This window comes from Pelodiscus sinensis, chromosome 1, assembly GCF_052426305.1.
Source record: "Pelodiscus sinensis isolate ZL-2025 chromosome 1, ASM5242630v1, whole genome shotgun sequence".
NCBI classification, from domain to species: Eukaryota; Metazoa; Chordata; order Testudines; family Trionychidae; genus Pelodiscus; species Pelodiscus sinensis.
The window spans coordinates 295,058,151-295,071,959 of record NC_143052.1 but is presented as its reverse complement, the minus strand read 5'-3'; the positions used below and the strand labels follow the sequence as shown (position 1 = coordinate 295,071,959).

Sequence of the window (13,809 nt, the reverse complement as noted above, 5' to 3'; positions counted from 1 at the left end):
TAGATTGAAATGCTATGTTAAAGAGAGACAAAAAAAAGCCAAAAAGAGAAAATTTCAGGAAGTGTTTATTTTTCTAAAAGTTTCAAATGACATTTCTGCCTTTATATGAAATAATGTAGCAAATTGAAGTAGTACATTAGTATATATCAGATATATAAAAATATCTATTGTAACTGATTTATTATTTATCAGTATTTGCATTGGTTTTAAGGAACTCACCCTCAAAAACTTATAGCTGAATCAGTTATGTTGGTATTAATTATTTTAATCAGTTTTGAAAGATATACCACCATACATTTAGTTTTCAAGATCTTCTATTTGAGAAAACTAGATCAAAGATAAATAAATGTATGGTTTGGATTCTGCTTTACCAGCTGAATAGGCCCTTCAACATGAAACAAATTATTATGCTTCTGGCCTTGTTGAAGAGATGCTGTCAAATTTATTAAAATCAGCTTCAGATTGTCCCAGAATTCTCCTATGGCCCTGATATTGATCTTGATTTTATGCCCATAGTTTATCTTACGCAATCTGAGTAGTCCCATTGACTTGAATATTGATATACTTTCAGTACTGATATACCTTGATATACAAAGTATATCAATATTCAAGTCAGTGGGACTACTCAGTATGCATAAGGTTAGCTATGGGCATAAAATCTTTACATGATATGGGCCTAAGTTTGGAGTCTAAATCTGAGTGCAATGATTAGACATTGAGAATACAAAATCTCATTTTAGCTACAATCTTGGTGTAGCTAAAGTGAGATTATGACAACACCATATTGACATCACACTATTGACCAGAGCAATTACAACCTGTTGTGTAAGCTGTCAGAGCTCCATGCTACACCTTTTCCTTATATACTGTTTTTGCATTATAGTTTAAAAATGGTTATTCATAGAAAAATATCTAGTATGTTTTGACTATGAATCTGTGTATATAACCTAAATACATACAAATGGTACAGCCAGTACTATAGTTTTTCTTTCCCTGCTTTCATTGAGACTTCCAATGTATGCTCATAACATTCAGAAATTTTTCTTTCAACTGAAATTCATGACACTATCTCATTCAAAGGCATTTTTTTGAAAGTTTGACTTTCTTTTAGTAAATTAGGATGAAAATATATGTGTCTTTCTGCTATTTAATGATTGTTTACTTTTGAACAAACCATTTAAAATAGTTAAACTCCACTTAGGTGGCTAGTTCTTATTGAGAACTTGTTTCAAAGATAATTTTTGAGGGAAAGAATATAAATGATTAAAAATCACTTTTAAATTGAGGTGTATAATATTTCCACTAAGTTTGAAGGACAATGTAATACATTTAAAAAAGAATATCAATGAATGCAATGTTGTTGTAGTCATGTTGGTCCCAGGATATTAGAGAAACAAAATAGGAGAGTTACAGGTTGGCATGGATGTTGTACAACCAGAGAGTCCTGGTGGAGGGCCAGATTGCTGCGGGGCAGGCAGGACAGTGGGATACGTACAGGAAGCTGACTGCGGAGCCACCCAGCACATGGCAGCAAGGCTGCCCAGCGAAGTCGGGGCTCCCCAGAGCTGCTCATGGAGCCCTGGCATGCACAGCTACCTGGAGCTCCACCGCCGGGCTGCCTGGCTGAGCCACGGCAGTGATGGCTGCTCAGTGGGTCGGCAGGGCCACTAGAAGGTGGGGAGCCGGCTGGGAGGCCAGCAGCCAGGCCAGAGGGACCGGTGGCAGGGATCCAAAAATGACCTTCCCTGGTCTGGCAAAATCCATCATCCAGGACCAGTCAGATCCTGAGGGTGCCGGACCAGGGAAGTCCAACCTGTAGTATCATTTATTAGACCAGCTTCTGTTGATGAAAGAAAGAGGATTTTGAGCTTACAAAGAGCTCTTCTTCAGATCTCTTTACATCAGGGGCAGGCAAAATACAGTCTGCCAACTGGATCAACCTACCAAACCTTCAGAACCAGGTCGCCACAATCCTCTGGCTGTCAACATCCCATGGCCCCGCAGGATCTTAAAACAGGCCCCCTGCCTCCCAGGCCTCCACATGTCACTTAAAAGAGCTGGCTGCTGGGCCCACATGCATCTCTGCACCATGCCCCTCCCCCCCCGGCCAACATAATTTCACAACTTCCACTGGCCAGAAACCAGCCAATGAGAGCCACCTGGGCCGTGCTTGTGGGTGTGTGAAGTGTGCAAAGTGGCCCCCAGAGGGTGTGCAGCACAGAGACACACATAGCCGCTTTGAGCAGCATGCAGAGGTACAGCAGGAAGGGAGCCTGCCTGAGGGTCCTGCTGGGTTGCTGGCCAGGAGCCAGTTAGGGTAAGCACCTCCCAGCCAAAGCTTATATCTGGCATCCCATCGCCTCTGCTCCCCCCTCTGCCCAAGGTCACAATCCAAACCCTCTGCAACTTCTCTTGTCCCAGGGTCACAACTCCTTCCTTAGACCAAACTTCCTCCTCCTAAACCCCAATACCCTTCCCCAAGCTTGCTTCTGCACCCAATCTCCATTCCAGATCCTGTACCTCCTCCTCCATTAATATAGAAGAGTGCAGTCTTTGACCACTTACCAAATTCTTAGAGTGACTATGTTTTGACTATGAATCGGTGCATCAAAAATTATTGCTCACCCCTGCTCTACATAATGGTAATGTTCATTATGTGATTATTTATGTGTTATTTTTATACTGCTGTTTCACTATGAAGTTTCAGAATCGCATGGGTTTGACCATACAGTTCTAGAAGTGAGCAGTGAAATCAATACAAATATTTGGCTCTGAGCCCACAAACCTTTATGGTGTGAGTAGTGAGTATGCCTGCTGGACTTCATGGACTCACATACATGAAGGGAGAGATTTTTCAAAGATTATAAGTCAATGGAGTAGAGCATCTAACTCCCATTAGTACCTTTGAAAATCTGTCCTCAAGTTAGATAAGTAAATAATTGTTTGCAGGATCAGGGCCTTGTTTATTTTATCTTTTTTTCCTCAAGAAAAGTTGTGTATCTTACAATAATAACTGTACATTAGAATTATCATTTTAGACCTGACCCCTGACCCTGCAAGCTAGCCTGTACTGCTGCAATGGATTCTGTGCAAGCCCACGGGTCTCTCACAGGAAAGGGTCCTTAAACAGTCAAAAGCCAAGTCCTAAGTGTACTCTAGTAGCGTGAACCAGAGACTAAAACTCAAGCACACTTGACATAGCCTTCCTCCACAACCCCATGTCACAGCCTCCATCTCAGTTTCTCCACCTGTAAAATGGGGACAGTGAAACTCACCAAATTAACAGGTGGGTTCACCATGATTTAATGAAGTGGCTTGATGATGAAAGAGGATATATCCCTTGCTAAGCTAAATGTTAAAACTAACACCTTCAAAGGAAATCTTAATTTGCCTACACTGAAAGTGAGTAGTCTCTGTAGTGGCTAGTTACTGCACTCTGGGCCCAAGGCTGCCTGCTGGGACTTGCCCACACAGCTGCCCCCCTCTGCAGGGAGAGTTGCCTGGAGGTGTTTGAGGGCGGAATTGGGCCAGATGCAAGGCCTGGTGTAAAATGAGTTCGGGAAGCTGCTGTGGCCAAGGCAGAATCGGGCCCCACAGGCTCCAGCAGTGCCATGTGGGCGAGTTACTCTGAGAGCCTCAAACTTCTGCGTGGCCTGGCTGGGGAGAGGGGAGGCTGGAACGCGGGCGCTGCACTGGCAATGGGCTTAGGGATGGACTCGTTTATTATCGGGTTCGCTTAAGTTTCTCGATGTTGCTCTCCCCCCGCCCTTTTCCTCTCTCTGAGTGTCCCTCCCCTCCCCCGACTCCCCCTCCCCGCTTTACCTTGACAAGTCCATAAGGCTGATGGTGAATGACTGTCTCTCTCCCCAGAGTCTAGGGTTCTGGGTGACATTCCCCCCTCCCCCCATGAACGGCGGTTGGGTTGCTAGCGCGGGAGCGCGCGCTAGCGGAGAGGGGGGTGGAGCGCGCGCCAGCAGGGAGGGGGAGGGGCGGTATTGACAGCAGCGCGGTGTCTGTAGCGCTGCCTCAGCGCGAGCGGCTCTCCCCCTCTGCCCCCCCTTCATTCCCGGCATGCCCCAGGGCAGCGGGGCTGGCTCTAACGAATTTGAATGAAGAGCCCTGCGCTTTCGGCGCCATTTTCGAGTGATGCCCGATCGCATCGCTGCTGCGGGGGAGCTGGAGCTGGCGGGGCCGCTGGGCTGGGCGCAGACCGCCGCCAAAAGTACGCGCTGCCCGAGGAGGCGCCCGCACAAGCGGTAAGCGGCCATTGGGGGTGTTGTCTGGTGAACCGGGCGATCCGTGACCCGCCTCCGGGAAATATCCCCCCCGAAACCCTGTCGGGGAGCGAGCGGTGGGGATCCCGGCCCCGGAGGCAGCAGTGGGGGTGAGCAAGGCGATGGTAGCGGCGTTCGCTCAGCCTTTCCGCCACTGTCCGTCTTTCCTGAGCCTGCGAGGATCGGGGCCCGGAGCGTCTGTCTCTCTCAGGTAACCCCCGCCGCAGGGCAGCTGAAGGCAGCCTCTCCCGGGCAGAGACCCTGCCTGCGATAGCGCCCGTGCCCCTCCCCTCGCCTGCGGGAGCGGCTCAGCCCCACGCAGAGATGGGCAGGGAAGTTAGGGGCAGACTGGGCACCCAGAGCACCCCGAGCGGAGGGCGCCCTCCCAACCCCCTTTTGGGGCGCCTCCCCCGTGACGTGACATGACAGGCGGTGGCCGTGGGCATGGCGCGGCAGACCCGAGAGCGCTCGGGAGGCAACGATTGCTGGTTCCCCTCTTCTGCAGCCGCCAGCAGGGCTCCCCTCGCTCACAGCCTCCCTCTTGCCTCCCGGCCCCCAAGGCTTGTAACCCGGATTAGGGCCCCCCGAATAGCCCCTTTTCACACACACCCCACCCCTCCAGCCTCGTCTCCTTTCGATGAAGGCAGGTTGACTCCTCTGCCTCGGAGCTCCCTCACCCTCCCACTTTTTTAAGATCGTAATTTCCCGTGTCACGATCTCGAAGCCGCCTTTAACAGGGACCTGGCCCTGGGTGACGGTTGTGCTGCCGCACGCTGTCGCATTTATCATCTGCACCCCTTTGGCTAATGAAGGGCCAACGGGCTCTTAATTGAATATTACACATGGTTAATTTTTTTTAGCATTAACACCCGACTTTCCTTCCCGAGCTCAAAGGGAAAACGTCATTTGGGGCCATTTGAATTGTGCCAGTTATTTGTAGGTGCTTTTCGCCGTCTCCTCCCCCATCCCACCCCTCAAAACCTGAGTGACTATCGGCCCCATAGGCAGCGTAGCCTAATACTGTGATTAGAAGTGGCCATTCACCATCTCTTCTCCGCCTACTAAATTCTCCGTCTCTTGTCACCCAAGTCGCTATTTGTCATTGGCTTAGCTCTTTTTTAGTGGCTGTTCCTCTGTCAGATTTCGGTGGCCAGCAGTTCACGGTCTCCTCTAGGTTATGAGTATTTGTGTTTATGGTTATATGAAATGTGCTCACCCGCGCAGCGTCCGTGATGAGCGATTACCCCACTGCATACACATAATATGTGACACTGTGCCTTTTCCTCCACGACGCTATTTAACCCTGTCGGCACTGGATTTGACGTGGGCGCTCACTTCGTAGTTGCGCACACACAAGAAAGACGTCTTTTTGTTGCAGCGGTTACTTGGTGGGAGTGTGTGGGGGATAATAATGTACAGGGGGCAGACAAGCTAACGCACAGCACTGCAAGCTCAGAAACAGGCAGACCATCTGGCTCCTTCCCAGATACAATTTCTAGCGCTACTTTTATTCCTCTGCCTACTTCCCCATTTGCTTTCGGCCGTCTGAACCTTTCTCAGATGCAGAAAGACATGTGAATATTTTCCCGAATCCTGCTAGATCCCTGGGCACCAATCTGCTTTTCTGGAGTACCCAGAACTTCCAGTGAATCCCTGGCAGTGTTGGGTGCGCAGTGAATTCAGGATCGGACCCTCATGTGCCACTTCAGAAAATACTGGGACCGAGTATACAGTCCCCCTTATTGGCTGCGTGCATGCATTACTGGGGCTTGAAGATTGGACTGGGTCATAGGATTTCTCAGTTTCTCCCTCTAACCCCCTCCCCTTTCCCCCGCGCGCGCATCCATCCACTCTCTGGTTAACGCCAAGAGTGTGTGCGTTTTATTTAGCACCCTCTCCACCGAAAATAATGAGTTAACAGAGTAACGTAGGAAGAGGGACGTACAAGAAGAGTTGGGGTGCAGAAGTGCTGTACAAAGGATTTCTATGTACATGGCTGAAGGCTTGTTAAGTTTTGTGTTTCTCCTTAAGGCTACATGTTAGCTGGATTCTAGTCATTTTCTGTGTAAGGCAGAAATACAATAGTTTAAGAACACATTCTTATTGTGATCCCTGGCATTTTCTTAGTTCTTAAATCCAATATGCAATCAGTCTATTCAGTGTCTATTTAGTTTCTCTAATTTATCTTTAAATTTAAATTTCTAGCTTTGAAGACTTAATTTGTTAAATTGTGATACTAATATTACCTTACTGCATGTTAACATTTATTTCTTTGGAGGCACATGATTACTACTTAACTGTTTTAAGAAACATTTTTAATACTTTGTGAAAAAATATGCACAAAGCTGTTTCTTTGTAGCTGAGTGAATACTTTTAACATATTAGAATTTGTACGGATTGACATTATTCCGCACTAGAAGTAAACTTATAAACACTGACTTTCACTTTCAAGAAAATAACAGTCCTGACTCATACTTAATTTAGAAAACAGAACAGGTAAGTATTGTACAGGTGCGTATACTTTATTTCATTCTCTGACATTCAAGTACATAGACTACATATAGAAAGCTTTGTTTTAGTCATATAATAATGACAAATATTTTAATTATAGAAATTTAATTACATCAAACAATGATTTCCCTTTAGCTTTATTTTTTATTTCAGAATTTTACCATTTTCATTTTTATAATGATATAAATGTGGGTGTGGCTAAAAAGAGAAAGAAAGCAATCTGATACCAGTATACAGTGCACATTTATGTAATTTATATAGGCTTCCTGATACTTGATTTACTCATTTGATGTATTTGAGAAATTCACTTCGTTTAAATTGCACCTCCTAGTACTGCTTGCATTTTTCACCTTAGTTAAAATGTCAAACATTAACTGAGGTTTACTTGGCCTTAGAAAAGTTTAATTTGATATTGTCTCTCATAGATTTGTAGCTCTAATATAAATGTATTTATATTAGACCCATAAACTAAAGTTATAGTTAGGTAATTATGAGCTGATTATTGCTTATAATTTTATCATGAAACATAATCGGTATCATCTTTATAAATTGCTTGTTCAATTATTTTGGGTCTCAGAAAAACTTTTCAGATAGGCTCAGTTGTCCTATTAAAAACTGAAGTTACACTGAAGCTTCCCAAGAGGTACAGGGAGTTTCTAGTGTTATTTTTTGTTTGTCTTTGGTAAGTAAAAATCTATTGGAGATTGAGAGAACTTTTTTTAATAAAAAAAGACTATTTCCTAGAAATTTGGAAGTACGTGGATAGCTTTTATTGATATTGTGTGGTATTGCATTGGAAATAGACTATTTTAATTAACTTGTTAGCTAGATGATAAAGTTAGAATATACCATCTGTCGTCTTTTTATTTTTGCTAGGTTAATAGAATCTAAACGTCCTCTTGTATTTCACATGAAATAGTAAGAAAACTTATTTCTAAATTTAATAGTTTTCACACCCCAAGTTAATTGTTACTTTCTGTATCTGCATACATTAGAATTTATAGTTACATAGTGCTTGAACTGTATACACACTACACTACCTGCCTATAGGTACACACCTCAGGGGAAATTTATGTAGTCTATATTGGATCTCATAAGACTGTCCTAACAGGTGTATCAAAATATTCTGGAGTATTTTTGTGTGTGTATGTGTGTGTGTGTGAAATATATATATATATATACACACACACACAGACACTTCCTATTTTATGTGCAGAATAGTGATGTAACTGTTTTTGTAGCAACTTATTTTTAATATTTGAGCTAGGAAATATTAAACTATATTTAAAAGGAACTGGGAAACTTAAAATTATGGTCTCTGCATAAGTCAGTTACTAGTCATTTCAGTAACTATATTCATTACTCCATCACAAAGTATCAAAGGTAGAGCATCTTAGACTTATTTTGATTATCTGTGAAAGCTATAGGGAATAAAATTCAGGCTTTTTGTCCAAATTACAATGAATTTTTATAGTAACTTTTAAAAAAACAAAATCGCATATTTTTACAGTATATACATATATTTTGGAAATATTCTCTGTGTATATATTTGCAATATCTAATAATCTATTACTAGATCTAGTGGTCAGAAAAAATATTACCTTTTTATTAACAATATTAATTTTTTTTGTTTGGACCAAGCTGAACTAAATCACTTTATTTTTATATATAGTCTATTACATTTCTGTGATTATTTACACACTAGTTTATAGGTAAGTTATTTAATTTTTGATTCTACTATTATTTTTATCTTAAAAATGTATTACTAGCAAAGTATTTACAAACACTGGAGGAAAGGTGAGACAAATAACAGGGATATTAATGGTGTCTAAGTTTAAACCTAAATGAAAAAGTTAGTATGCAGTTTTGTTTATTTTGTGAATTATTGGCACTTAATTCTATAGAATTGTTTATTAGGCACTAAAACAGTGACTATCAAACTTGAATGTTTTTTATTTTATCTCTAAATTATCACAAAAATGTTTTCATAATTTTGTGTGGTATGCTATATTTCTGAGATGGTAAGAATTGACTTGGTTTAAACTTTCTATCTTTGTTTAATATAACTTAAATCAATGCCTGTATTGATTTATTTAACCCTTTGTTGTAATTTTTGAAAAGGTCTAATTCTTCTAAAAGAAACATTTGGGTAGGTCTACACATTAGAGATTTAATGGGTCTATAATTCTGACAAATAATTTAGTTCTCAGCTTCATTTATTTTTGTATGACAACTTCCATCTGTTTTGTATGAAGACTGGAGGTGGCTAATGTAACTTCACTTTTAATTCAGTTATGTTGTAAGTTTGACTATTTTTAATTGACTAATATTTGTGTCTAATTAAAGTTCATTGTAGATGTACTTTTTAAAAGACTTTTCACAAAGAGAAACTAGAAGAGACTTCAAAATCTTTCTTTAATTCTGAATAGTTTTTAAAATTTAGCAATTCAGCATATCTAGGATACAAGTATGTCCCCGTTTATTGTGTATACACAGAAATGATGGATAAATAGAAAAATAATTGCTATCCATCTGTAAAGCATTTCCTAAGAAGACTTATTCAAAATCAAGATATGATCTCAGTTTTACCTGAAAGTGTGTGTGGGGGGGGGAGGGAGTAATGACTCTGTCATCTTTATTAATGTCTAAAGGTAACCATTTCTGAAAGTGGAGGGGGGCGAATATATACTTCAGCTACTTAGCTTCTAGAGGCTGGTGAGTGTACCTCCCGTAAATATAGATTATTAATACATTTTGAGAAATGAGTCAAAAATCCACTAATTTGTTTATCTAGACAGATGTCCAATTGGGTTAAGATTTGGACTTACAAAAACATCTTTAATTATTTTATCATATGATTTTGTTTATGTTCAAACTTAACATTTAACATAATAGAATATTATATTGCTATAATATTTTTATAAAAATAGTCAACAAAAGAAATTTTATTGGCTAGATATTTTTCCACATTATTTGTTCTTAAAAGGGTGGGAGTAGAGAAGATGTATTGGGGAAGAGGAATAAAGGTAAAGGAAAAATACACTTTTACAATAAAAGTAAGTTAACCTTATGCAGGATACTATTGTTGTTTTTAATAAAACATGAAAATGTGGTTAAGGAGGAAAAGATAAAATATATTGAAAATATTTATAAACAGGTGACCTGATCTAGTCATCTTCTGCTTGTTTATTATATATAGTTGGGATGTATCTTGTCATAGCACCTATAGTACAAAAGCTAAATAAATCTGAGCATTTGCCTATATTAATTCATGGTTTTTTCCTGTAAATATATAAAGTGCATTTCTTTATTAAGGTTTTTTTGCCTTGTTTTTAATCTAATACATTCTATGTGCAGTTTTGCAGTACAATTTGACCAATTCCATTAGATGTTTTGGAGTAACTTAGTACGTTTATACAATTCCTCCTTGTTAAAAATATTGATTGTACTGCTGTGGTGTGTTGAGAAAAAGGAAAGCACTACATGCTAAACACTTCTTAATAAAAGTAGCAGATTTTAGGAAGTATCATAGCGCATATATTAATTGTTAAATGTTTATAGTTAACTGTTAATTTTTTTTCTCTCCTCCCACTCTTTCTCCCCCTTACTTCCAACAAGAATATATTATAGGGAGAATGAAAGCAGAAACATGCTAATCTGATTTGTTTCAGGGGGCTACTGATAATACAGAAGCATATCACAGGTGTTCCTAATCAAACCAGTTTGGTTTTTTTGAAAAAGGTGTTTTTAAAATTAGAGTTTTCCTTCACATAGACAAAGTGAGGGTCAACTTGATGACCTACATCTATGTTTGGGGATCAACCATGAAACTGTGGGTGTCGGAAATATGTTATAGTACATGACATTTTTATTGCAGGTTTTGACCTTTCAATAGAGAGCTGATTCTGGAGAACAACTTACTTCTGTGATAGAATTTTTCAATCTAGAAGGCTGATGAAACATGAAAATGGTATATATCTATTAACATTTCACGTAGTTCATATGCTCTTTATTTTTAAAAATGCACATAGTATACAGAATGAAACTGTAACACTGAGTTAGAGATTTTCTGCTTGTTGAAGCTATTATTCTTCACATTCACTCTAAAATTTTAAGGCTAAATAAAAAAACAGTCTCCATTTCCCTCTAAAGACAGGCTGTCTTAAGTGGCCAAAATATGTACAAAAGGCTGAGCTTTCAAACGCCTTGCTCATCAGAGTTACATAAATTCTCCATATTTGTGTTATCATATTCATATATTGAGAATTACTACTGCTAAAGCAAAATAATAATAATGGATGATACAATAGTTATTTTTAAGTAATTTTATTCCATTGTCAGTAGTGTGTGAAAGAAATTAATGGAGAAATAGCTGAGTGCATGTCAATGTACTATGCAAAATTAATTTAAAAATTATTAATAACTAGCAAGTTTCACAATTAAAGCAGTATAGAATTTGCAAAATTGGTTTTCAAACCCCACCTGTATGAGTTTTTAGAAATTAACTTTCTCTTGGTACCTATCAATAAATATTTAAGTCTTTCGTGTTAAAACAATGCATAATTTAAGAATAATAAACATGAAATATACAAATACTCATCTTGCAAGTCCTGCTTTGAACTAAGTGGTAATTTGGTTGAAACTGAGAAAACCATTAAAAGTAATCAAGACCTCTCTACTGGTATATGAATAATCTCAACTAACCGTTAAAATAAACAATTGAAATTTTAAAATAAATTGCACTAAGATCAAACAAATATATGTTTAAATCCTAAGCAGAGCTCTAGAAATTTTAAGACTTTATCTCTGTGATAAAATGCATTGTGGCAACAACTAATTTTATCAACATAGTGTGACATTAGCAATTTGAGTATTCAGCTTGTACAGAGCTTTTATCCTTATTCAAATATTACTGCTTTTTTTAAATGTACATATATTTGCAGAAAATAATTGTATCAAAATGTAAAAGATAAACTTTGCTCCTAAAATCTGCAATAAGATGAATATATCTTAAAAAAAAAAAAAAAAAAAAAAAAAAACTCCCAGCAAATCCACTGATGTGTAAAAATGTAACTATCCTTACTTGAGAAGCTAACTTCAAATCTGATTGAAGGATTACAAGTGGTCAGCAATGATACACATTATAGTGTAATAGTATTTTAAGAAATATTTTTTTCTTAAAGAATGTATGGGAAATAATCTATATGATATGACAATTTTGAAGTTATTGAAATCCTTCTACATAAAATGTACACCTGAAAGCCAAAACTTTGAGTACACACAAAATATAAAATATAAGTAAATTTGGACTAGAACATAACTTTTATATTTTGATAAAACTTACACTTTGCCTTTGTTTTATAGTAATAGGTAGTATAAAAAATTAGTCTTTATTAGAATAAAACTAACCAAAAAATTACTATTGTATTGGGATTTGTTATTAATTTTTTTGTTTGGGTAATTTGCATAACATGCAAAGTTTTTACACTTTAGAAGCTGTTCAAGAACTTTGCTTTTGAGTCTATGGGTACTATTCAGATGTGTAAGAATATAAAGATTTTGTATTCCTTTTAATAATTTTGTTTATGCTTTTTCTTTTTCTGTGCAAAACAATTAAAATCTTTTTAATGAAAATCAGAATCATATTGGTAGGCAAATGTATCTAAAATCTCATTGTTACAAATTTAAAAAGTGAACATTTTATGAGGTATTCCTCAATCTGACTAAAGTTGAAGATCTGTCCAATGTAATATGTTGAAGGAAAATATACTGTCTAGATTTTAACTGTAAATCCAAAACATTATTGTAAATTTGGGCCCTAATGCTATAAACTTCTAGACACACATATAGTGCTATAGACTGCTAGGAGTCAGAATTTGCAAGATCATAGTCTTAGTAGTTGTAATTCTTTGGTTTTTAAGATTTGTTCAAAATACTTCATTGCATTAAATGGATAGTTTTGGAATATAGTGATATTTTTGGGGAGTTGTTTAAAAATGAGGACTTAAAATGTGTACCAACACACTTATAAGGCATATTAACTGACAAGCTCAAATATCATACAGAAGTGCTACTGTAAATAAAGTTGCCAATGTTTACTGTAAAATGCGCTTTTCATCTGCTCATTTTGTTCTAGAAATTTTACAGTGAAAACTTATTCTATATAATTCATAGCCCAAAAGAGAGTACAGTGACTTTCTAGAGGGATATACAGTGTGTGTGTGTGGATTTTTCCCCCCTCATGCTTAAATTGGACTACTGCAGTCCTTACTTAAGTATAAGTGATGACTGCATTGTCAGTTTTACTGAATTAGAACTGCAGTGTGGGCCTTTAAAAGAATTGGTGTGAGTATTTAAACATGACAATTTATACTTAACTTTTAAATTAGTCTTTGTTATTTAATAATAATAGATGGTGAATGGAATAGAAATACACATGATTTACTTTTTTACAAAGCTAAATGTGTAACATTTTGTGAACATTTTTATTATTTCTACTCTAGATGTGTACACAACTATAGACTTGTTGGCTAAATAATAATAGAGCTGACAACACATACTTATTTAATAAATCATAACTCTCTAAAAGAGGTGTTACAAATTATGGTGTCAATTCTCCTATGCTTTCTTTAAAGTCTTCTTTTGTTTTCTAAGTCAATTGAAATGGATAGCTGCATATCTAATTCATGAACATTATTTAACTTGTGCCTAGTTATTACAACAAATGTAAAATCACCTATTGTTTTGAAAACTGAAATCTTAGACAAGTCAGTTTAAAATTTGGAATCCTCCATAACTGCATTTTCTGGCTTTTGTTGATTTTTAAACTAGATGCAGCCTTAACATAAAAAGCCTGCATTAAACTGTTATCAGATTTTAATAAGCATTTCATTTTTATTCTGCCAGTCATTTAATACGTTGGTTGTGTAACAAGGATTTTAGACTGGCCCACTTAATTTTTACTTGCCTATCCATAAAACATTGTTTTCACATGATAGAGAATTTTTAAGAACAAACTACATGT

At 37.9% G+C, this 13,809-nt stretch overlaps 1 protein-coding gene and 1 long non-coding RNA gene across 41 annotated transcripts in view; one reads left to right on the top strand and one right to left on the bottom strand.

The window, feature by feature from the left end:
• LOC149525766 (uncharacterized) overlaps positions 1–3,958 on the bottom strand; it is an 86,959-nt gene extending 83,001 nt beyond the window's left edge. For all 12 annotated transcript variants that reach the window (XR_016348512.1, XR_016348516.1, XR_016348515.1 and 9 more), the window contains exon 1: positions 3,823–3,958. This is a non-coding gene — a long non-coding RNA (uncharacterized LOC149525766). The remainder of the gene's footprint in view (positions 1–3,822) is intronic.
• LOC149525765 (uncharacterized) overlaps positions 1–13,809 on the top strand; it is a 121,122-nt gene that overhangs the window by 65,599 nt on the left and 41,714 nt on the right. For 19 of the 29 annotated variants that reach the window (XR_016348486.1, XR_016348495.1, XR_016348494.1 and 16 more), the window contains one exon: positions 10,663–10,755. The exons of 5 other annotated variants lie outside the window; for them this stretch is intronic. Coding sequence is in view for 2 of the 24 variants with exons in the window: in XM_089775488.1 (XP_089631614.1) it covers positions 4,147–4,256 (110 nt within the window). In the remaining 22 variants the exon portion in view is untranslated. Of the gene's footprint in view, positions 1–4,023; positions 4,257–10,662; positions 10,756–13,809 lie in introns of those variants that run through there. 5 more of the 29 variants (XR_016348508.1, XM_089775488.1, XM_089775487.1 and 2 more) reach the window with 2 other exon arrangements.